The sequence below is a fragment of the Myxocyprinus asiaticus genome, chromosome 5, assembly GCF_019703515.2.
Source record: "Myxocyprinus asiaticus isolate MX2 ecotype Aquarium Trade chromosome 5, UBuf_Myxa_2, whole genome shotgun sequence".
NCBI lineage: Eukaryota > Metazoa > Chordata > Actinopteri > Cypriniformes > Catostomidae > Myxocyprinus > Myxocyprinus asiaticus.
The window spans coordinates 13201015-13226763 of record NC_059348.1 but is presented as its reverse complement, the minus strand read 5'-3'; the positions used below and the strand labels follow the sequence as shown (position 1 = coordinate 13226763).

The 25749-nt window shown below is 39.4% G+C and overlaps 1 protein-coding gene across 1 annotated transcript in view; it reads left to right on the top strand.

The window, feature by feature from the left end:
• Positions 1-25749, top strand: part of pth1r (parathyroid hormone 1 receptor) — an 83781-nt gene that overhangs the window by 38508 nt on the left and 19524 nt on the right. Inside the window, exons 2-3 of the mRNA XM_051698036.1 lie at positions 11631-11733; positions 23628-23738. Of these exons, the coding sequence (XP_051553996.1) occupies positions 11631-11733; positions 23628-23738 (214 nt within the window). The remainder of the gene's footprint in view (positions 1-11630; positions 11734-23627; positions 23739-25749) is intronic.

Genomic DNA, 25749 nt, shown 5'->3' with positions numbered 1-25749 from the left:
ATTGCCCCATCCAGGACAGCAAACAAGTTGTATCTATCCCATGTTTGCCTGTGGCAAAATGTTGTTCCATTTGTGGTTGTTTACTATGCGTAACCATAAATGTCTTTCCTCTGTACCCCCTTTCAGTGCCCAAAATATTACTTCCCTTTACCTTCATACTTTAGAGAAGAGAAAATATTGATGGATAGAATATTATGGTTGCAGATGCTGCCACTCAGTGGGGTCAGATATTTGGGCGACAGTAATAAGCTTCAGAAATCCACAGCCTGATCTAGATGTGGAGGAAAAAAAAAAAACACTGGAAAAGATGCTGTGATGCAGCACGTGATTGCCACTGAGCAGACAATTTGGGTTGGCTGGCCCCAATTTAATTTGGATGATTCACTGGCATGTCTAGTCTGTCAGTGTTACTTTAGGAGAGCGAAAAGTTGGTAGATCTTGGAGGAGGATTTTCTTGAAAAACTAGCTAAGGACACCCTTGTTGTCTTATATATTTACACAGAACCTCAAAATGCAATGTACAGACACCTAGATACTGTACTTTACAAAGCAACTGCATCCATCTACAAAGCCTATAATTTAAATAGAAGCACAATTATTTGTGTGCTTTAGTCTTAATATAAAACCATAAGGGGTTTCCATTGCACAAAGAGAATAATTAAACAACCTGAACCTGTATTCTCATTGCCAACTTGGAGTTCTAGAACTTGGAGTAGAGCTGGGCGATATATTTTTCCAGTGAGATCAGACTGTTAAAATCATTGTTTTAGATATTCATATCCGTCCATCCATCTGTCTTTCTGTGTAACAGTATTTCTAAGTATTATCTGACAGTCTGTCTGACTTTCTAGCTAGATGGTATAATTAACCATCACATTTCAAACTTTTAAAATTATTTAAAACTTTCAGACAACACTTTGTCAAGACAAATTCAAAGTTTGTCTTGATAAACTTTATAAATGTAGTTTTCTTTTATATTCACCAGTATAAGAGTACTGAGACAGAAACAGTGTTATTCACTTACTTCTGTGCAAATGTAGTAAATCCCGCTAGCCAGAGATCAAAATAGATTCAACCTGGTCAGAGATTAAACTTCGGTAGCAAAAACGGCTTAAGAGTTTGTAAGTTCATATCCATTGAATCAGTTCAACTATTCATTGCAGTGGATTGATTCGAAACGTCTCGGTTACTGTCTTAACCTCCATTCCCTGATGGAGGGAACGAGAAGTTGTGTCGATGTAGTGACACTAGGGGTCGATCTTGAGAGCCCGAGACACCTTCAGATCTTTGATAAAAGGCCAATGAGAATTGGTGATTAGAATTTGCATACCACTCCCCCCGACATACGGGTATAAAAGGGAGGCTGGAATGCAGATTCATTCAGGTTTTTGCACTGAGGAGGCGAGACAAGGTCCCGGCCATTACAGCGGTGTAGTTCAGCCTGTGGCAAGAGGGACACAATGTCTCGTTCCCTCCATCAGAGACGTTCCCCTTCTGTCACTCACTCGATGTTGTGTCGATGTAGTGACACTAGGGGTCCCAATACGAAACGCTACAATGGCTGAACATTGTTACGTGAACTGCCGATGCAGGTGTAGGCAAGCTACTGTGAGTGTAGGAACAGATGTACTCGGACTACACGCAGCCTCCCCAGATGCCCCAAAACGTCATGTAATTCTCAACAACCCTGAGGGGGGGAAGGAGACGTATCTAGTATGGGAGCAGGCCGCGCCAGCCGCTCCACAGAAAATTCGATTCGCCTGGGGCCTTTAATACTCATAAAATGCGCCGGGGAAGGTGGTCTTTTCCGTTCCTATTCTTTCAGGGGGAAAAGACCCCGTGGAGGCCACACCCTGCCCTGAAGGGGAGGGTAAAAAAGTGGCAAATACATCATATGGGCCTAAGGCCGCACATGGAAGAGGCGCGGCGGTAGGTCCTGCCCTTCGTAGGGGAGGAGCTCTACAAACGCAGTGACTGGGGCAGAGAGGGCTCTGCCAAGGGAGACGCGGGTCTACCGATAAAGGGAGACCGTACCGCGGAAGATACATCACAGGAGGTTACCGGGGTAACCGAGACCTGTGGAGCACTTACACCAGTACAGGGCACGTTAGCACACGTTCTGGTTCCGACTACAAATTCCTCTGCTGAATTCGTGAGCCAGAGGGCTAGGAGGAAGGACATCCAGTGTTCATGGGTCGTGAACACGCATGGGAGAGAAAAACACATGGCTTCACCTCGTGGAGGGGAAAGCACTATACACAAGCGGTACATCTGGCCAGCTGCCCCACATAATGAAACGTACCTGTTCGTACCTGAAAGGACACGGGACGAAACCAGGTCAACCCGGAGATTGTAAAATCTCGTGAAGGTATTGGGTGTTGCCCAGCCCGCTGCTCTACAGGTGTCTGCTAGAGAGGTGCCATTGGCCAGTGCCCACGATGATGCCACACTCCTGGACTGGGTCTGGTAGGTCAAAGCGATGGCATCCACGATCCAGTGGGCAAGCCTCTGTTTGGAGACAGCGTTCCCTTTCCGCTGTCTGCCGAAGCAGACAAAGAGCTGCTCAGAGCGTCTAAAGCTCTGCATGTGATCCAAGTAGATGCGCAAAGCACGCACCGGACACAGCAAAGATAAGGCTGGGTCTGCCTCCTCTGTGGGCAGTGCTTGCAGGCTCACCACCTGATCCCTAAAAGGGGTCATGGGAACCTTGGGCACATAGCCTGGTCGGGGTCTCAGGATCACATGAGAGTCTTCCGGACCGAACTCTAGGCACTCTTCACTGACAGAGAACGCTTGCAGGTCCCCGACCCTCTTGATGGAAGTGAGCGGGGTCAGGAGGGCGGTCTTCAATGAGACGGCCTTTAACTCGACTGACTCTAGGGGCTCGAATGGAGCTCTCCGTAGGCCTAAAAGGACCACGGAGAGGTCCCATGAGGGAAAGAGGCACGGCCTAGGAGGGTTCAACCTCCTGGCGCCTCTCAGGAACCTGATGATCAGGTCGTGCTTGCCGAGAGACTTACCTTCAACAGCATCGTGGTGTGCTGCTATAGCAGCTACATAGACCTTGAGAGTGGAGGGTGACAGCCGCCTGTCCAACTTCTCTTGCAGGAAGGAAAGTACTGACCGGACTGCGCACCTCTGGGGGTCTTCGCTATGGGAAGAACACCACTTAGCGAAGATATGCCACTTCAGGGAATACAGCTGCCTTGTAGAAGGAGCTCTGGCCTGAGTGATCGTGTTAACCACTGCAGGCGGTAGACCAGTTAGGTCTTCCACGTCCCGTCCAGGGACCAGACATGGAGATTCAAGAGGTCTGGGCTTGGGTGCCAGAGGGTGCCCCATCCCTGAGAAAGAAGGTCCTTCCTCAGGGGAATTTGCCAGGGAGGTGCTGTTGCGAGGGGCGTGAGGTCCGAGAACCAGGTCTGGGTGGGCCAATACAGAGCCATGAGAATGACCTGCTCCTCGTCCTCCCTGACCTTGCACAGAACCTGTGCAAGTAGGCTCACTGGGGGGAACGCGTATTTGCGCAGCCCCCGGGGTCAGCTGTGTGCCAGCGCGTCTGTACTGAGGGGAGCTCCCATCAGGGCATACCAGAGCGGGTAGTGGGAGGATTCCCGGGAGGCGAACAGGTCAACCTGTGCCTTGCTGAATTGACTCCAAATCAGCTGGACTACCTGGGGGTGGAGTCTCCACTCTCCCCTGAGCGTCACCTGCCAGGACAGAGCATCTGCTGTGGCATTGAGGTTGCCAGGGATATGAGTGGCCCACAGCGACCTGAGTCACCGCTGACTCCAGAGGAGGAGGTGACGGGCGAGTTGTGACATGCGACGAGAATGTAAACCGCCTTGGTGGTTTATATAAGCCACTGTCGTTGTGTTGTCCGTCCGGACCAACACGTGCTTGCCCTGGATCAACGGCAATAGCCTCCGCAGGGCGAGCTGTACTGCCAGCAACTCGAGGCAGTTGATGTGCCAACGCAGGCGAGGTCCTGTCCAGGAGCCAGCGGCTGCGTGCTGTTGCACATGGCACCCCAGCCTGTCTTGGAGGCGTCCGTCGGAACCACGATGCGCCTGGACACTTGCTATATGGGGACTCCAGCCCACAGGAACACAAGGTCTGTCCAAGGGCTGAAAAGGCGGTGGCAGGCGGGCGTGAGTCCCGTAGCGGTCTCATATGCATCAACCCGAGCGGTGTGACTGCCGCTGAGGATGCCATATGCCCCAGGAGCCTCTGAAAGTATTTCAGTATTTCGCATCAGGGAGCGGTGCTCCGACTCAAGGCAGCCGCGCTGAGGGGACCCTTGAAGCACTTACCTTGCTCCGCCGCCCGGCGTGAGGTGGGCTGGCGACTGAGGACGAGAGCCTACCAGGGAGTGGGCGGTCTGTGGGGGTTTACCCGCCGGAACCGTACCCATTGAAGCCCCCGAATCGCCTTCAGCGTCAACCAGGGCGGCCTCATACCCATGGGTAGAAGGACCAGCGGGGGGGACAGCTGAAGTGGCTTTCCCTTGAAAGAAGGAAAGCCGCGACCGCAACGTTGCCATGGTCATGTTCTCGCAATGAGAACATGAACCATCCACGAACGCTTCCTCAATGTGATTTTGGCCAGGCACGTGAGGCAGTGATCGTGACCATCAGAGGTGGGGAGGTAACGACTGCATCCAGGAATTGCACAGAGACAGAAGGGCATCTTTAAAAAGGCGCGTCTTTAAAAAGATGTTCAACATCACTGTACCTGCTCTCATAGAGGAAATATACTCTTTAGAGGAAATAAACTCTTTTAAAGCACTGTCAAAGCGCCCAAGGGCATAGTCTGCAGTGGAGTGCAGAGTGAAGAGAAAGCCGCTGGAATGCACCATATATCCAACAGCACATGCTTCTGAAGAGGTGAATGGATCAGTAGTTGTATTCAGCTCGCTGAAATACAACTGCTCGGCTCCGAAGAAAAAATCTGAATGAATCCGCATTCCAGCCTCCCTTTTATACCCGTATGTCGAGGGAGTGGCATGCAAATTCTACTCGCCAATTCTCATTGGCCTTTTCTCAAAGATCTGAAGGTGTCTCGGGCTCTCAAGATCGACCCCTAGTGTAAGTACATCGACACAATGTCGAGTGAGTGACAGAAGGGGAACTCTGATTCAACAGTTTGCTTCCTTCATCACTCAAAAAAGTTCAGTGACATTTCCAAGTGAGATTTTACATGTACTAAAATGTTTTAATAAAAACATATGTACGTGCGTAGATATTGCTGTTTTTTGCTATGTACTATTAGGGTTAGGTTTAGGATTTGGGTTAGTGTTTGGACTATATTAATGTAATTTCTACTCAAATGTTTCAGAGAATCATGCACTGTGCCTTTCACGTCAAATCCATTCAAAAAAGTATATGAAAGAACCCAGGTTTGGTCTCACTACTGTTGCACATGTGCACGACTGCAGTTCCAGCTTCGGCCACTGAAGGGCGGTAAAAATTAGGAAAGAATTGACCGATTTTATGTAACAAAACATTAGTGGTTGACCAATATATCGCCGAGACCGATAATTCGGCCGATATTCAGACTTTTTTAATTATCCGTATTTCCCGATTTTTCGGCCTCTGCGACCACTAATGTTTTTTACCTAAAATCGGTCTATTCTTTCCGAATTTTTACCGCCCTTCAGTGGCCGAAGCTGGAACTGCAGTCATGCGCAACAATACTGAGACCAAACCTGGGTTCTTTCATTTACTTTTTCCCATTTGGCCGATTTTTTTCTTGAGGGTGCCAAAAATTGCCTGCTTGCATGTGAAGTGACTGAGACATGTAAATTATCAGTCACGGTTTGTTTTGTTGTTACGTGCCATCGTGTTACTACAATAATAGACAGGTGTGCAACACAGTCTCATTTAAATGGTCCGCATATCAGATCCACAGCAGATGTGTTTGAGCTCATAACGTTAAAGTGTTCGCCTGTTTTATTTTCCCTCTCTCTCCTCAGCAGTTCCCTGTAACTTTAACTGTCTTGTCTAATGAGAATATCAATAAAACTAATATCATATACTGTCTGCAAACATGCGCATATCTCATTTAAACAGATGTAATAAACCAACCTCACACAACTTGAGCAGATCCAGCATCCTGTGGAGCGCTCATTTATTTACTTCTAAAGCACGTATTCTAACAGTCTCTCCTCAATAGTTCCCTGTCACCTTTAACATTATTTTCTAATGATAAAAGGCAAATATCAATAAAACTTGTATTATATACAGTCTGCAAATATGCAGATATCTCATTTAAACAGATGTCATTCACGAACCTCACGAAAATCCAACGTTTTCTTCCCATCGAGTGCACATCTAATATCTTCCTCTGAAGCATGTATTCAATCAAACTTCAGCATCAGGATCAAAAGTTCCTCTCATGATGAATCATGATGGTCACTCCGTAACATTTCAAGCAGGTGATCCAGGCCGTTTAAACTGTCAGGAGATTGCTGGATCCGCACGAGCGTGTGAGTGCAACTTCAAGGCTGCATCCGAAACCAGGAACATGCTGCCTCCGGAGGCTGTATACGAAGGTACGATGAAAGTAAGGTGCTTTTCTAACTGTTCGGAGATCAGTTTCCTTAAGAGTTCCATTCATTAAAAACAGCTGTCAGTTAAGCCATTAACTGATTAGGCAGCAAGGTAGCAAAAGTCAGCTGCCTACGTTTTCAGATGCAGCCCAAGGTAAAAGCGCTTCACGTGTGCTTTAAGTAAATGTCTTATTCACTATACACTGTATGTACAGTTGGTTTGATTCTGTATTTGTTGAGTAAATGCGATTGCTAACGTGGACATGCCATCCATGGTTGCAGAACTATTGTGTGTACTGATATTTCCTTCTTCCTAATACATTAACAGTTTATTCATGTGCAAATAAATTACTAAAATTTGATGACTAAACAGAAATCTGAAGAAACTGCTATCTACCATTTAAAATACAATATAATTTTTTAGTTTTGTGTGAAATTTAGTAAATGTAGTGCTAAATAAGAGTTTATTTTATATATATATATATATATATATATATATATATATATATATATATATATATATATATATATATAGCAATTATATGTTTGTTATTTACTATATTATATTGTTTGATATATCAGCATTGTATCGGCTTATCGGCCACCCTGCTCTCTGGATATTGGCATCGGCATCGGCCATTAAAAAGCCCATATCGGTCGACCACTACAAAACATTTGACCTTCAGTCGCCGGTTTTCTGGTGAGATCAGACTGTTAAAATCATTGTTTTTAGATATTCACATTGTTGCTTAACCTCATGCGACCCCGCGTCAACATGATCTCTTCCCTATACACAACGCATAATTTAAATGAATTAAAACCATCTGAACACTGTTTACAAGATTCTACACTGTCATTTAAGGGTTAAACTTCTGGCGCACCGCATCACATGACACAACAGCATGACGTTGATATACAGGAAGTGCTGCTACTGGCGCCAACAGTGATTGGATGATGCTGGCCATTACTTTGAATAAGAATTATTTATTTAGCTTTACAGAAAAATCAGCTGTAATGTCTGTAAAGTTTCAAAAACAAGAATAACCAACACTCCTGGAAACAAACTATTTGATAAGAAAATCTGACTTTCTATAGCTTGGTATTATAACAGATGTCACAACTTAGTCCCGCTGTCCACATATGTGGACATCAATTTTTAGGAAAACTTTTTTTTTTTTTTTTTGCTTGTTTATTAAGTGCTACTAGTTACAAATCAAAAAGGTAAATGGAAAATGCACACAGCATTCACGCTCGGGTTTCAGGAGGTTGATTTTGTATCAGCAGGGAAATCATTGTGAATTATTGTGAAGATTCAATATATATTACCCAGCATTAACTTGGGAGTGACTTAACATGGCAAGAGGACACATTAGTTATGTCCTTCATGCTGTTTTTATTTATTAATTTTTTTTGTCAATCCTTATATATAATTTTGTGTGTTAAAATTAGTGTTCAGCTTGGACAGTTCCTCTGTTTCCACAGCTCTGTTGCTGCTGTAATGAGATATCTAAACATCTTTTAATAGATCTTGTGATATCTACATCTTTTTACGTTTTAATAGCCATATATTCCAATATTCCCCCTAAAAAAAATGTCTCAATCAAATCTCTTTTTAATGACATTTCTCTTTTACTCTCAGTCCAGGAGATTCTTTTTTAATTAATTTTTTTTAATAGATCATATTTCAGGTATTTAAAGGCATTCCTCCAATATTTAATATGGTCCCCCCCTCCCCTCACCCAAGGAGATTTATGATCTGCTGTGTACTTCTATAATGCCTTTATCAGCTTCGATTTTTCCAGCTCAATGCCATTCTGGAACTTCCAAATTCGAAAAATTAAATGGCCTATGAGACGCTGGTCTCATTATCATATCCAAACATGGCAGTGCACAGTTGAGTTGAGAGTCACTCAACCTTTCAGTCATAAGATAAAAGAGAGTCTATTCATTTCATTAATTTTGGCCGGGCCGTTTGAAAAAACATTGCGTTTTTAATTTAATGAAACCCTGCCTAGCTACTCTGCTGACACAAGTATAATGTGTTGACTGATGTGTAAGGTAAATGCTAAATGTTTTGAGACAAAAAAAACTAATATTGATTTAATGCCTAAAATTAGTGGTAATGTATGTCAATGCAAGTTCTACAAATTTTCATGTTTAGCCATGAGATGTTCACTCATGTCTCTTGAATAATGCATTTTCATATGATTACAGAATTGTCATATTTGGATGAACTATTTCTTTAAGGACTGTAGTGAGGGAATGCATACAATAAAAGAAATGCCATCCAGGTCTATCAATGTACTTCAGACATTAACACCTTCCCCGAAAGTGAAATGAATGTATAACAAGCTACACGGGAACCAGAACTCAGCTGGACGTAATCATTGTTGACAGACTCCGATCAAATACATACTGGGTTCATTTTCTCTGTGTCATTGTGTGTAATTAATTTGAGCTGATAATCAGCAAGGCTGACAGTGTACTAGCATATGTAAATCCCCATTTTCAACGTATTTGGTGATTGCTTATGAATTGATTTAATTAACTATTGCATAAAGTGGCCTTTTGAAGCTGTGGTTTATCAGATCAGAGTATTAACATGGGGCATGCTATTGTTTTGCTAGCCATATCATCTCTAAGGGTGATGATAGTAAATGCGTGATTGTCCCACAATGCTAGCTTTTATGCCAGATGTCATCTAATCTAATATTGTTGCGGCTACGTTGTCAAACTCAAATCTGGATAGGATTGTTTTGTACTTTCAAGATAGTCTTGCATAGCCAGACACTTGACTATCAGCATGAAGTCTGGTCCACATTGCAGCTCATTCTGATAATATGTCCTAAAAGTAATAGTAATAATAATCAAATTATTAAAACTTAACTTTTCATGATTCATGATTTTTAAAGTTTTGTGGGAGTATTGAATTGTGAAATTTAGTACCGTGAATCGAACCAAATTTGTATGCCCTTTATCATTTCTGTTTTTAAAAAAATCACATTTTCAATAAAATACAGGAAATAGCTTTTTTTTATATCCGATTAATTGATTTATTTGAAGAAGTAATTAAAGATTAATCGATTATCAAAATAATCGTTAGTTGCAGCCCTAGTATTAGATGAAGACGCACTTCTCGGCAGTCAAAACAGTATGTTCTTTAGGTATGCATGAGAGAAGGATGAATAGATTTCGGACATACTTCATTCAGGGACGTGAGTATTGACCCCTGACCCGAATATATGATGTAAGAACAACAACCGCGAAAATAATATACTCTGGTTTTGTTAAACAAGCACAATTTAAGCACAATAAACAACTTTCTTGGTATATGCTGTGTATCACACTTACAGTTGAAAAGATCCGTCTGACTCGCGGTTCACCACTGTTCTTTTAAATCGTCGCCTCAGCTCCCAAGGGATTATGGTAACGGAAAGAGTCTAGCTGATCCGCACTTCAGAATCTCGCCGGAAATAGTTGGTAATCCGGGTATTTCTCGCTCACTGCTTCATTAATACTGAGGATTTGGATGTACTGCTACTTTGGCATACTGTTTTTGGAATACTTTATAATAGGGAACAGGGTCAATTCAGACCATTCTGGCGCCCTAGGCGAGATCCCTATTGCTGCCCCTGTTGGGGGGGGAGGGGGTGTTTGGGGTGGGTTGCTGTGGCCTCCTCTTTGGAGTGGAGTATGCACTGATGTTAAGAAAGATAAAAAATAGTTGGATTTATTCAGAGTTTAACATTGGTTTTATAAGTGTCTCACTGATATATGAGGGTGCTGGTCTATTCATCATCAGTGGAACAAAATATGTGCTTTTGTCATTGCTCATAAAATTATAATACTGATAATAAGTTATGGGATACAGTATATTATCTCCCATGACCAAGGGTGTAGCAACACTTACATGTAGCAAAATGTAAGCAATGGCTTTAATAACAAGGAAAAACCTCTGCCGACTGACTGAATCAGTAGTGGACTGGACAAACATACAAGCAATAAAATGACCTGCCTTTCAGCAAAATAGTCAGGACTACCTGACGAAACATTACATAAACTTATCAATATTAACGAGCAAAGCTGAGAAGGTTTGTAATGTCCCCCCGCCCAAACTGATTTTGCTTAATCCTTCTAATATTTGTCATTTGGCTAATGAAAAAAAAAATGCATGACACATCATACAGTTGCACATATTCACAACACATCACAAGAGAGGTTTGCTCATTAAATCCTGCTTACACCTTTTATTGTAGAGCTCTGAAAACAGTCATTTTGTGCCTAATAGATGGCATGAACTAACTGAAAAATGTAATTAAAAAAAGGGCAGCACAGCAGAGATAGGGCTCATTTTTCTTACATGACACTTTTGTTGTATAACATGTAATCCATATGTATGGTTATGTATGGTTAATAAACTTATCTACATTGTGCTTTCTTTTTCAGTATAAGTTGTAAATGTTGGATCACGAATAATTGGTCATCAATTATATATGGCAATCTACTCTTGTGAATGCAGCATGACACATGGGTGGCATTTTTTTCTTTTCTTTCTTTCTTCAATCAGTTACACAAAATTGCCTTAAAACTGTGAAATAAGACTTTTAAAATGCCATGTTGTGATATGTTTTCTATAAGCTTATTGAAAGCAATTGTCACGTTTTATATCACTTGATGATGGAAAAGACCATCATGGATCAGAAATAAAACAGGGATTGACACAAAAATGCCCCTAAGTTCAGAATGTGAGGGCAAAACAATTGCCCTTGTAATAAATTACACTGTTTATTATTTTTAACAGCTGTTTTTATAATTGGTCCAATTGATTTAATTTTATAAGCAATTGGTAATACATTCTCAATCTAATTGTTCAGATTGAACATTGATGTTCCAAGTACTTGGCATGAAATGATGACACATAGGGAATGTATTTAAATGGTTAGAAAATAATCTGCCCTCATAAAAAAATAAATAAAAAAAAACCCCTGAAAATGAAAACTCCAGGGGTCAAGTATTGCCTCTTAATGGAAAACATAATTTCTGACACTGATAAGTGAAATTATTGTGTGTGTCTTTACAGGTTGATGCTGATGATGTCCTCACAAAGGAAGAACAAATCTACCTTCTCTTCAATGCAAAGCGAAAATGCGAGCGAATTATCAAGTCCAAGCATAAAATCGGGGGTGAGTTATAAAGGTTGTGCTCTGTTCTATTTTTCTTTTTTCCAAAAATCCCCCCAAAAAAGCCCACAAGGTTCCAGACAGCATCCAGAATTATCCACTACTAATCTCACCGGGGGCTGAATAGACATGCACAATCTCAGAGCACTATGCACCTGGAGAGCAATTATCTTCACCCTCAGGTCATTTCAGCATCGTTGAAATTACGCCTTTGATGAAAGGAGAGGTTGTCAATATGTGTGTCTCTAGGGACGTGTGCTGGTGTCAGGCCTGAGACGTGGAGGTGCTTGACTGCGATTCAGCAGTACACCACGTCCAATCACATTGACGCTAAGATGAACTGACATTGATTAAGTTGGAGCTCCCAGCAACACTCCATCAGACAACGCCAAAGCCAACAGAATTCATTCGTTTCTATTACACTGTCTCAATTGTCATTATTTAAGAGATTAAAAAAAAACAGGCAGCTGCCCATCAGATTCCTGCTTTTAGAAAACACCAGGAAAAATCTCTGTAAGCCATGTCTATCACTGACATTTTAACTGTTTTTCATTTTAGTCTTAGACAGCATGCAGTATCAAAACCTATCAAAACAATTCTAATTTAAAAAATGTAATTCGTAGTGATGATAACACAAACCCATCATGAGCTCAGAGGTTATTAAGAGATGGTACTGTATATGTATCTATAGTAGCCACAAGTCAATTTGATTTCAGCTCAATTTCCGAATTCCTGGTAAAGAACTACACTACCCATAATCCTAAAGCGAGATCCACCAATCAGAGAAAACATTGTTATCATGGCAGTTGCGACCAAATATATCAGCAACGACTGCCTATTACCATAAAGCATTGTGAATGGCAATAATTGAGTCACTCTCCCTACGCTCTCAAACGACCTTTATATTTGCATATATTAAAATATTTTGCAACAAACTTCAAATGTATTGTGGTTAATAATATATTTATATTTACAATGGTTTATGGGATTGTAGTTCTTTCTCTTATAAAAGACGTTCAGTACACAGTATTTTTTTTTCTCCCCAATTTGGAATGCCCAATTTCCAATGCACTCTAAGTCCTCGTGGAGGCGTAGTGACTCACCTCAATCCGGGTGGTGGAGGACGAATCTCAGTTGCCTCCACATCTGAGACTGTCAATCTGCGTATATTATTACGTGGCTTGTTGAGACATAGTGCGTGTGGAGGTTTCATGCTATTCTCCGTGGCATCCACACACAACTCGCCAAGAGCAAACCACATTATAGCGACCACGAGGAGGTTACCCCATGTGACTCTACCCTCCCTAGCAACCGGGCCAATTTGGTTGCTTAGGAGACCTGGCTGGAGTCAGAGTACACAGTCTTGTACCTTTGTCCTTTTTCCAGTTTTATATACTTCTTTTGTTGTTGCTTTAAATCAAAGTTATAAATGCTGCAATTGATCTCAAGCCATTATCATTGTTTTGATAATGGCTTAGAGTTCTTATTGAAGAACTTTTTAAATGCCATTTAGAGAAAATGAATAGGAAAAATATCTCTAGAACCAAGGCTGTTTAAAAATTGGTCATTACACTGTTGAGCTTTATTGTCATTGAACAAGTACAGGATTTGTTTGTAGTTCATATGCTACCTTCAAGTCCTCCTGTGAAGTTCCTACTTGCAAGCCCAGAAGTCTTATTCGAGATGCTTTTGTTGAAAGCGATCAGCCTACTCTCAGAAACAATGGATGCTTTGAGCAATTTCAAATTCATTTCTCTCTTTTTGAATTCTTGACAAAGACAAAAAGCTTTTTAGTGCTAATGCAACAAAATGAGTAGTAAAGGATGTGCATTTGATGTTTATTCACTTTATGTGTTTTATCCTTTTGTGCTACCATAGGGAATGATGGCACATTTTGTCACCCAATAAACTCGGCTAAATAAGTCATATTTATGCAATAGTGATTAATAGTGACCAATTTCAAACATTCAAAATGAAAACTTATGACCAATACCAATTAACTTCTGCTATGATTTTTAATTGACACACCCCAACTCGGAAAGTTTGGACTTTCCTGAAAATCCTGAGTTTCCCACTGATGATTATAACACTGTATGGCGTTGATGTGTGCTGGTAAATTCTGTCATTCAGACATGACTTGAAGACAACATCAGACAGCTAGAAATTGCAGCCAGAGTTCCTTTGAAGAAATACTGAATTATGGTGTCTTTATCCTTACCTACTGACCTAATGACCTTCCAGTGGTGTCTATAAGATACATTGGCATTACAGTATCAGTAAAGGGTTCTGTGCGGCTTCAGGAAGAAATAAATGCTTCTAATAGTGTCCAAAAGTTTCCCCTGGAAAAATAGCATAGCACAGCTCTGTGTAATCCCTTTTGGGTCATTTGCCACAGTAAATACAGATCTGGGAGTAGTAGAGTGTGTGAAAGGGTTGGAGTTTTTTTTTATTTTATTTTTTTTATGGTAACCTCAGTTTCCTTTCACTGTGGTCACTTTTTTCCCTGGATGATTGTCTCCAAAGTGTTTTTAAATAACATTTTTTTTTTTTTTTGCCGGCCTATTGTCATAGCCAGACTGCCTTATTATTTTCTTCTCATTACAGGCTTATTTTACTCCTGTTAAGTCACTGTTGTCTCACAGCATGAAACGGTTAAGGATGTTTATGTGTGAACTCAAGTGAATGTTAAGGAATCTCGTATTCAGGCCTTCGGCAATTTGTTCTCACACAATGGGACCGTGCACTAGACATTTTCAGTTTTAGGTTAAAAAATAAATGAAACATGACATGGCTGCAAATACATTAGTCACACAGAATGGATTTGAACATGAAAACACATTTTAGACATCCCGTTCTTAAAATAGTTGCTCATGCTTACGTCTGATCAAATTACAGAAACATATGATTATGATTTTAGAAGGTTTTCACAATAAGTAATTTTACAGAGCAATCCCTGTAATTTGTTTCTGTGAAAAATAACATAAGTATGAAAGTATCAGTTAATTTATTCATTCATTTATTGATCTGTTTATTTGGACTCTGTGCCTCTTCTGGACAGATTATTATTTCAACACCGATTATTATGCTTGTTGCTTTTATGACCTCATATCAATTGAGAAACTACATGGAATGTCCTCTTTTATCCTACTACTATGTATACAGTACGCTATATACAATACACGTACGGTAAAACTTTACAATAAGGTTGCATTTGTTTACATTAGTTACTGCATTAGTTCAAATAAACTAACAATGAACAATGTATTTTTACAGCTTTTAAAAATGGTTAATGTTAGTTTATAAAAATACAATTATACATTGTTACTTCATGTGAGTTCATGATGCATTTACACTGCATGCATTAACATACAGCTTCTTTGAAATGACTGTTAACCAAGATTTAAAAGTGCTGTGAAGGTGTTGTTCATTGTAAGGTCATGTTAATTAATGTAGTTAACAGTTTTAGTACTTTATTTCAAATAGGGAAGTGAATATGAGCATCCAACCTCCATACAATCTGCTGATACCATCTTAACATTCAAGAAGCAGCTGAAAACACACCTGTTCCGTGAGCACTTACTAATTCACACTAATTACACTGACTATAAAAAAAAAAAAAAAAAAAAATATATATATATATATATATATATATATATATATATATATATATATATACACACACACACAGTATATATGTATTCATACATTCACACATACATTTGTGTGTGTGTGTGTGTGTGTAGTGCGATTCTACAGATATTGTTGACTTTTTTTTTTTTTTGACAAATTGCTTGCTTTGTTCCTTATTTGTAAATGACTCAATGTAAATGTAATGTAAATGAATATTGTATGGAAGCATTGTTTTATTTACAGTTACAATACAGGATGTGGTAAACATGTGGCAGTGACTGTGTTTATGCGGCAACTGCAGTCTAGCTTAATGTAGAGTTGTTCTGAAATAAACTTTGAGTTGATCCAGCAGCAGTGTGAAAAGCGTGTGTTATGATTAGGGGTTTAAGACGCAGTAGAAGTTCATGTGTTCTATCAGAGCCACTGATCTCAATGCAGCAGGACACTGATGCTGAGCAGAGCTCTGGCACATTACTTCTCATTCACATGGAGTTAATGCTACCCTGTCTGAGCTCTGTCACACCTAATGCCACCTGACATCTCCTTTGTGTTACTGCCAAGCTGGAAAACTGTGATTTTATTTTTATTTTTCTACTCTTACAAAGTAATTTTCACTCTCTCTTCTACTTCACTTTGCAGTTCTTGAATGTTGTAGATTTCTTCAGGAATTGGATGATGAATGACAGACAGGAATACTTCTAATATCAACTAGATAAGAAAATGTGTGTGGTGGAAAAGTTGGCACCACTGTGCTAAGGTGTTATGTGGGCATAGCTGTGCGGTTGCTGGGGTGTCCTTGGTGGTTGCCAGGTGTTTGTTTACTGGCTTTGGTCAAAACGTCCAGCAGGCAAGAATTGTTAGTGCGATCATTTACCGTACCTTTCCACTGGCGCAGAAGAAATCCGCTCACAACACTAGGGAACAGCTTGCTCTGCACCGCTGTCAATCCCACAATCCACTTCGCGAGTGTGGCACTCGGCTTCAATTGCAATGAATTGAAAACTCTAGCTTGGCTTTGCTCACAACGCGCGAGTGGAAACGTACGGTAAGAAAAGTAATACAGCACTTTGCCGAAGTTTAATTATATGGTTGGGGGTTTGTTCAGATCCCTAACCCTAAAGGCCGTTTCTCTTCTAAAGTACAGGAATGCAGACGCTTCTAGCTTCACAATCTTGATTTCGTACATTGTTGCGTTCCCCAGTGTGTCAGACTGCAATTCATAATACAACGCAAGTATGTGTTGCATTCTCAATGTTGCCTCAAGGGGCACTATAGAGGACATTAGTGTGAACTGTCCTCCTCTATAGTGAGATATTTTTCAAGTCAACTACTATAATTGCATGGCAACAGTTTGAAGAGAAAATTGCTGAGCAAGTAATTAAAGTCTATACATTTATAGCAACTTACCTGAAAAATAACACATCCAGTTTAATGGCACAGATTTTTGAAGGTAACTCTATCGCCCCCTAGAGGACTGGGGTTTGTTACTGCCATAGTATCACAGGAACACATGCTAAGTATGTTCAGCCGGACCGCACACTGGTTCACATCTTCATTCGCTTACTTGTAAAGGATTTTTCTTAGCAAAACCTTAGCAAATACCACTAACTGTAAAATAAAGATTTTGGGATTTGTATACTTTGCACTGAAGTATTTGAATGTTTCAGAGGTCTATGATTAAAGTGGTCAAAAATGATATAATCATCTAAATCACCTTATATTCCCTAACATCGTTTTCTTAGAAATTTGTTCACAAATTGCATTCAGCATTGTTCAGAGAACAAAACCCTCTAATAAATCTGAATCTCTAATGCGTGTCATGCAATCAAGTAATAGCACTGCGGTGTTAAAGAATGAAAAAATTCCTGATTTATCAAGTCTACACACAGCATCTGTAGTGATGCAATTTTTGCAGGATCTTGGTTGTTATTTCTTGCTATAAAATCTTTGCTCTAGGCTTTGTGTTGTCAGGCTGGTGAGTCAGATCGGACCTGTGTACCTGATGACACTACGCTCTTTCTGGTGGCTGTTTTTCGACCCCTTTTGGAAGGGTGCACATGTCTTTCCGATCACAGAGCAGCAGAAGAAATCAGGCTAAGCGTGTTACCTCGTTAAAGAGAGGGTGTACAGTGTCTTTTTTTGCTGTTTTTTCAAAGTGAAAAGACCAGATATATTTTATGGTTGCAATGCATTTTATATCTGGTTTAAAGGTGCACTCAGTAATTTCTTTCTCAAATAAAAAGGTTTACTCCTAAAGACATTTATTGTAATTTTGAAACATGTAAAAAAGCATCACCTCTCGCATGAGATGAAGACTCTAGTCATGTCAGTAACCTTATAAAAACTGTTTTATAATTACATGGAGAGGGTCCCCTCATGGGGGCGGCCATGTTAAGATCACATGACCAGCTGAATACTACTCGCTTAATCTCAGTAACCGCCCTGTTATTGGACACTTTCACTAATGGATAAAATGAATCTACAGTAAATTTCTACAATGGCATTAGTAAATGAAAACTGTTGTGTTTGAATGATGCTGCATCCACACCACTAGGTGTCAGTGTCCAATTCCAAGAAGAGAAATTCAAAATATTACTGAGTGCACCTTTAAAGTCTCATTTAAAGGCTGAAAATCTTGAAAAATTCACCGTTTTTAATGATTATGTATACATGTGTACTCTCACATGTATATCAGGTATGAAACCAATATGAATAAACAGATTAAATTTATACAAACAAGGAACGTGCATTTTAAACCAGATTTCTAAAAGGTTCATCTTGGACATCCTTATTTGTCATTGACCCATTTTTATTGGGATCATTTTGTTCCTAAGTTCTGAGATTACTTGCTTTCATTGTTTGGCCCAGCAATATATTTTCTCAAGGTCTATTTTGAAGCAGGTCACACCATCTTTTTTGCTCTCAACTGTAGTACAATGTAAATTTCTGCAGCATCTGGGATTTTAACAGTAATCTTACCTCCCCAGTATTGGATTTACACTGTGCATTTTCCGCATCAGAGGACTAAGATGTTTGACTCTCATTCGTGCTAACTGCTCGTCACTGTCAAAGCAATGCTCACAGTCTGGTGTTATTGTGAGCTATTGCCAAGGACGTTTCTGGCCCCATTACAAATAAATGCATGTCATAGTGCATTAAGTTGATTTCCTACAGTAGTAGCAGTAAAAACAAGTCTATTTTCGAGAATTCATGATCAAAAGGATACAGCTGCCTGGTATATCCACCAGCCTCTCTGAGTGAGGAAAAACATTGGGCATGATTGAGCTGCTGGATGTCTTTGGCTGTCTCCCGATGCCAGGTCTTTTCTAGTTTTAAATTTTTTATTCAGTTTTTATTACAATTTTTATTTCAATTTTGTTTTATTTTAATTCGTTTTCACTCTGTCCATAGCTTTCTTATCAATAAAAACTGTTAAAGTTTATATATTTCCTATTCATATGTTCATATGTTTTTACTGATTGGATACTGATCATAAGACGCGATCAAGTGTAAATGAGCCTGGTTGGTCAGGGCACAAACGCAAACTTTCGGTTACTCCCCCCAAATGGAACTAGGTCAGCATACGGAAGTTTGGGAGTACAAAGTCGACAAAGAAAATGCAACATAAAAACTGTTGCCTTTTACACCGCAATCATCAAATACATTTTTGCTCATTCTTTTTTTCTTTTTTTTTTAGGGTTGTTGATTTAACTTGTTAATTTAGTGCGAATAATTATATAAAAATTTATGTATTACATTTCTTTTTACACAATTAAACATGCCCCCTGACCCATAGGTAAATTCCGTAATAAAAGTACATATTTTAGTAGCATCGGAGCAATTCAAACTTGCAGTACATGTAACTTTGTGTTTTCACTGTGTCAGCAGGGGGCAGTCAGCGCGCCTCAAAAAACCTCAAGCAGTGCAGCCACAGAATGAGAGCAGGTCACACAGGACACATTCTTGACAGGTGGATGAAGCACAACAGAAAACAGGGGTCTCGAGATGCAATTTTCAAAATGTTGACTACTTTTAACTTGATGCAGCGTTTATGAAACTGAAAACCACTGAGACTTTCGAAAAGTATCCGTCTGATGCAAATGTACATAGACGACAATTAAAAATAGTGCAGACGAAACGCAAAAATACGTCCTGTGAAAGCAGAACAGATTGACAAACTCAACTGCAAAATTTGATTGCTGCTGATTTAATCTTTCAATGATATTGGAATAAAATAAACAATATATTGACCTCTGTTGTCATTTTTTTTATATGGTCTAATAAATGCTTGTCACTACAATGCAATATTTTTCAGTCTGAGTTACTATTTTCATTATATATTGTATTTAGTATTTATTATAATTTATAATTTAATTATTTGTACTATTTTGTATTTTGTATTTTATATATATAATTATCTTTATTTATTTGCCTTTTTTCAACAAATATTAATATTTGATTAATTGTGCTTATTTTGATTAATTATTTGGCATTTTATGTAATTCATTTGATTACAAAGTGCATAATTTTGCCGTCTGGCATTAGCATCAACATAAAAGTGAACACTGTTGTATTTGGATATAGTTCGGAAGTTCGAATCAAATTTATATTTGTTTTTACAGACACACATTATATGTAGTGGAATGCACATAACCAATCAAATAGCAATCCAGTCGATCAAGACGCACATGTCCTATGACTTTCACATTGTTTTCTTGTTTCATGTAGTTTTAGTATTTTAGAGCTGCCAAAGTTAATGCGTGTAAATAATATCATTTACATGTTTTTAACAGCATCAAGTTTGCTTTTTAGTGCATTTAGTCAGATTGTAAATGTTTTAAATAATGCTATCCAATTATTTTCCAATAATTAAGATTTAATTTCTATTTTAGTTGTTTTCAAAGTCTTCATTTTAGTTTTCATTGAAGATAATAGCACTGTGCCTCACCCCTGACCTTATCTTTTTGGGACCACCCCTGACATTTTTGTTCTGCTGTTTTTGTGCCACTCTCCACTAACCGTTCAGCCAACTATTCTTAGACCATTGGATTGGTTGTGGGGTTTTGAGATTGTTTGCTTAGCAAATAGTTAGTTGAGACAGTTTTAGCTATTCTAGTCCAGGATGGAGGTGGCGGGGCCCAACCTCAAGTCAAGGCTAGGCTTCAGAGCTTGCTGCACTGCAAAGCTCTCCTATTTGTTATTATTGCACATTTGTGCTTCGGTTAAGACCAAGTCTCCATGGCGGGGCATGAACAAGGTTTTCATTGAAAAAGACACTGAGGTTTCAGCCTGGGTCGCACAGTGAAGGGATGTGGCTTCCACAAGCCTTGAGACTTTCTGGTCTGTGTGTGAAAATAGCCTGACGCTCAAACTTTGTGGTCGGGGTGTAAAATAACCGGCATATTGCTATAAAAGCTTTTATATATCAAAAGCCCAGTACAATTCGGGCCAGGCATCTTGAATCTAATGTGAGAAGGGGGCAAGAAGATAAATATTTTTCAGAAACCCCAAATGACATCATCAACCCACAGCCTCATCAGATACGATTATAGCTTCCATATAACCTTGGAATGCTGGAAAAGTGTATATGTGATGTTTCTGTGCGGAGCTATATCTGAAGCCAGTCGGGTATTGATGGTGGTCTGCGGGTTAATTTTCTGTATGCATTGTCATTTTGGAAACGTGACACACACGGCGTACTCCCTCTTGGACTAGCGTCCTGCAAAACAGGCCTGTTTTCAGAAACTCTCCTTTAATTAGATTCGCAAAAAAGTGACAAGCTGGTCTCCAGGCATTTAAAATGCACTTCATCATATCCTTTGATTTTCCCTCTGAAAATCTTTAATTACGGGCATAGGAAAATAATGGATCTGCAGTATAGCCATACACTGTTGAGTTTTATCCTTAACTAGTTATTTGTGGCAAGTCGGGACAGCTGGTTTCAATAACAGTGACTGGAAGCAAAGCCATAAATATTTGCTTTGCCAAAAAACTGTGGGAAAAAAAGGCTAATTTTCTGCCTTTATCAGAGATCTGTGTCCTACACAAAGAAACTGCTAAAATGTAAAAGTGTTTAAACCATGTGAATGCACTTAAATGCATTACCTCCAATCATTTAGACACTTCATTCAATATCTTGTCATTTATATAGTATTTCCAGATTGTTTGTCATTTCTTTGTCAAAAATGGGTATTTTACATCATCACAATATTCAAGTCCATCTGACACATGTGTTCATTGACGTGTCCTTAGTCAAGCCCATTCGATTGCTAAATGGATTTCTGTGAACTGTTGGCCAATGATTGGCTTATGTTCAATAATATGGAAATAAACAATATATTGGATTCTAAAGCCAGGTTTTGTATTGTCTTATCAATGCTTTACTCATCTGACACAATAATATCATGCATTGTAATTATTATATTTGATGAAATATATATGTTATTAATATATTATATAACTAGGGCTGGGCGATACAGCTAAAAAATGTATCACGGTATAATGTTTCATATCATTCGGTATCGATAATTATCGATACATTTTAATAACCTTTTTTAAACAAAGACCAGTAGAAAAAAAGGTTTGAATTTAACCACTGTATTTTTTATTTACCCACTCTATTAAGGCAAACAAAAAAATAATTTTAGTCAAATACAGTTGTGCTCAAAAGTTTGCATACCCTGGCAGAAATTGTGAAATTTTGGCATTGATTTTGAAAATATGACTGATCATACAACAAAAATTGTCTTTTATTTAAGGATAGTGATCATATGAAACCATTTATTATCACATAGTTGTTTGGCTCCTTTTTAAATCATAATGATAACAGAAATCACCCAAATGGCCCTGATCAAAAGTTTACATACCCTTGAATGTTTGGCCTTGTTACAGATACACAAGGTGACACACACAGGTTTAAATGGCAATTAAAGGTTAATTTCCCACACCTGTGGCTTTTTAAATTGCAATTAGTGTCTGTGTATAAATAGTCAATGAGTTTGTTAGCTCTCACGTGGATGCACTGAGCAGGCTAGATACTGAGCCACGGGGAGCAGAAAAGAACTGTCAAAAGACCTGTGTAACAAGGTAATGGAACTTTATAAAGATGGAAAAGGATATAAAAAGATATCCAAAGCCTTGAAAATGCCAGTCAGTACTGTTCAGTCACTTATTAAGAAGTGGAAATATCCTGATTAGCTAGTTTAGGAACTTTTACCTTTCTGTGTGTTCGTGTCCTGTGGCAAATACAAGCCCACAGCAAATGATGATAAACCTCTCGCCTGTTTCGCTTTGCTTTCCTCTTTGCGACGTGCCGTCAGTGAAAACATGTGAACATGTGATCATCCTCCATAGCGCACTCGCTCTAATGTTTACCTCTCATGCCGTCGCCAAAATACAGATCTGTTTTGTACATTCTCCTAATTTCACTGCACCACAGTGGAAAAGGAAACCATTACCACACCAACTGGCCCGGAACTGCACAGTTTTGCGACAAGGACTGTTTGGCCCGATGGTTCTTTTCTGGTGCGTACCCTTACAAAATTGAGAGTTCACTGCATATTTGACGCAAATTCGCCACAGATAATTTTCACATGCAAATGAGCTTTGTGGCAAACTAGCGTCAAATTGTCCACTGTAGCCAAAGGTTTGCCAGAGGTTCACCAATACCGGTGAAGAGCTGCAAACTTCTGGCAAACATTTGCGGTGAATCACAAGTTCATTTGCATTTGAAAATAACGAGCGGCAAATTTGAGGCTAGTTTGCAGCTATAGTTTAGAATTTTTTTAGGGTAACGCCCACTCTTCATGAATTTGCGATGGATCAAATCAAGTCCCGTCTTATTTTTCTCATTGAATATCTTTTTGTTCACTCTGCAAATTTCACGTTGCAAAAGTAAAAGTGCACATTACAGATGACTTTAAACTACAAAACTAACATACACATAAAACAAGGTTTAACAAGTTGACAGTGCATTCCAAGATATACCACAGTTCAGTGTTACAGTGTTGGAAACAGTGTTGTCTATTCAGCAAATACAATAATAGAGAGTGTGTCATTGTCATTAAGACAAAATAATTGTATCAGAGTGTTGGAAAAGCTTGCTGTCAGCCTCTCTCTCGCCGTCTCTCCATCACTCTCTCCTCTGGCGCTTTCCTCAGATTGCGAATGAGGTTTTTCATGTACTGCTGGAGTGGGTAGGCGAGTTGGGGGGTGCTAGAGGAGTAGAGTACACTTTTTCTAAATGTCAATCCTGTTTTGTGTCGTAGAGGGTTACTGCCTGCCAGAGTGGGATGGCATCGTGTGCTGGCCCGAGGGAGCTCCTGGAAGGACGGTGTCCACTGCCTGCCCAGAATACATCTATGACTTCAACCACAAAGGTGAGTCTGCAGCTGCTGGCCTCTGGTTAACTGACACATGCCTAAAGCACACGACTCTCCCCTGAAAATAATGGATGACCTCCAGAATGCTTCCAGTATTATTTGTTTTGCCAAATCTCTCTGCTTTTCTCTTAGCAGATCATTGTCAAGGTAAAAGTTTTAGAGAAACATTCAGGAATTAGAGCTGTCAATTAAACACATTATTTAAACAATTAAAGCTGAAGTGTGTCATTTCTGTGGCACTAGCCTCATCAAATTGAATCTCTAAAATAATCAGTGTTGTCAAACAGCTTCCAGAAAACTCTCCTGTCTTCCATTGGTCATACAAACTGATAGTCCCACACTAAACTCACACCATTGGTGAAGCCAGTGCTGCTGGCTACAGAGGAAAGTTTTGATAGCACCACAAGTCCATAGTGCTACTTTTAGGTGAAATCAACCTACAAATGGTTTAATATAGTTGACTCTGCACATCTACTTTAATTCTAAAAACAAAAAATAATGAGGTTAAAAAAAGAATGCATTTATTCCTGCACCTACGTAATTCTAATGGCTGTCAATCATTTAAAATTTTAAATCAAGTTAATTTCATGAGATGCTGATAGATTAATTGAATTAATTACAATTAATCACATATATCAATATTTGCTGAGAATGGCCCCCAGATAAATACATTTCAATATATAATATTTAAAATAATTACAAATGTTATGATATATATATATATATATATATATATATATATATATATATATATATATATAATAAAAATTATAATTTAGGTCATTCAAAGACAGACGAATGGCAGATGAGAGATAAGACAATACAAAAAGTATCTTTAGAAGTCATTTGCTTGTTTTCCTTATCACTGACCATGAGCCTATCACTGGCCAACAGTCCACAGTAAACTATTTTGCAACTGAGTTTGTCAAGCTGTCTGAGGTACACTCATATATATATATATATATATATATATATATATTAAGATTTACGGATTTTAATGTCATAACAGAATTCCATTAATTTGAATTGAGTAATTTATTTTGTTCTTTTTTTTTTTCTCCCAATTTGGAATGCCCAATTCCCAATGTGCTTTTAAGTAATCGTGGTCGCATAGTGATTCGCCTCAATCCAGGTGGCGGAGGACGAATCTCATTTGCTTCCAAGTCTTGAGACCATCAACACGTGCATCTTATCACGTGGCTTGTTGAGCGCGTTGCCACGGAGACATAGCGCGTGTGGAGGCTTCACGCCAACTCACCACGCGCCCCACCGAGAACGAACCACATTATAGCGACCACGAGGAGGTTACCCCATGTGACTCTACCCACCCTAGCAACCGGGCCAATTTGGTTGCTTAGGAGACCTGGCTGGAGTCACTCAGCACACCCTGGATTCGAACTAGTGAACTACAGGGGTGGTAGCCAGCGTCTTTTACCACCAGGACCCCTATCTTTTTTATTTTTATTTATTTTTTTTAACAAAAATATGAAAAAAGTTATAAAAAAATTATATATATATATATATACATATTGCTTAATTTAATTTAGTTTTAAACTACACAATTTAATTTGGAATTGTATTAAATTAAAACGCTTACATTTTAAAAATTGGCTTACATTTTTTGGAGTGTAGATGCTGTTCTCACAGGGCACGTTCTTGCTTCTGTCAGTGCTATTTTTGTTGGTCTATGTACACCAATATTGCATGTTTTTGTGGTTTTGATTTACAAGCTTTATCTATATGATCCTTCAGTCATAGTGTGTCATACTGACGTTTTAGCGTCTCACTGTGGATGCATCGTGTTTCACTGGTTTTCAAAGTCTTGCGCCATAAACACTGTGTTTTTAGGACGCTGTTCCAAGTTAAATGCAGTTTGAAACTTTGAAAAGTGCATCTTGAGGCCCCGGCATTCGGAGTTATGCTCCAGCCAACTGCGCATTACCTGTACAGCTGGAGCTGTGCTGACTGCCCCCTGCTCACTGTGACTCGCAAAAACATTAAAGTGGCG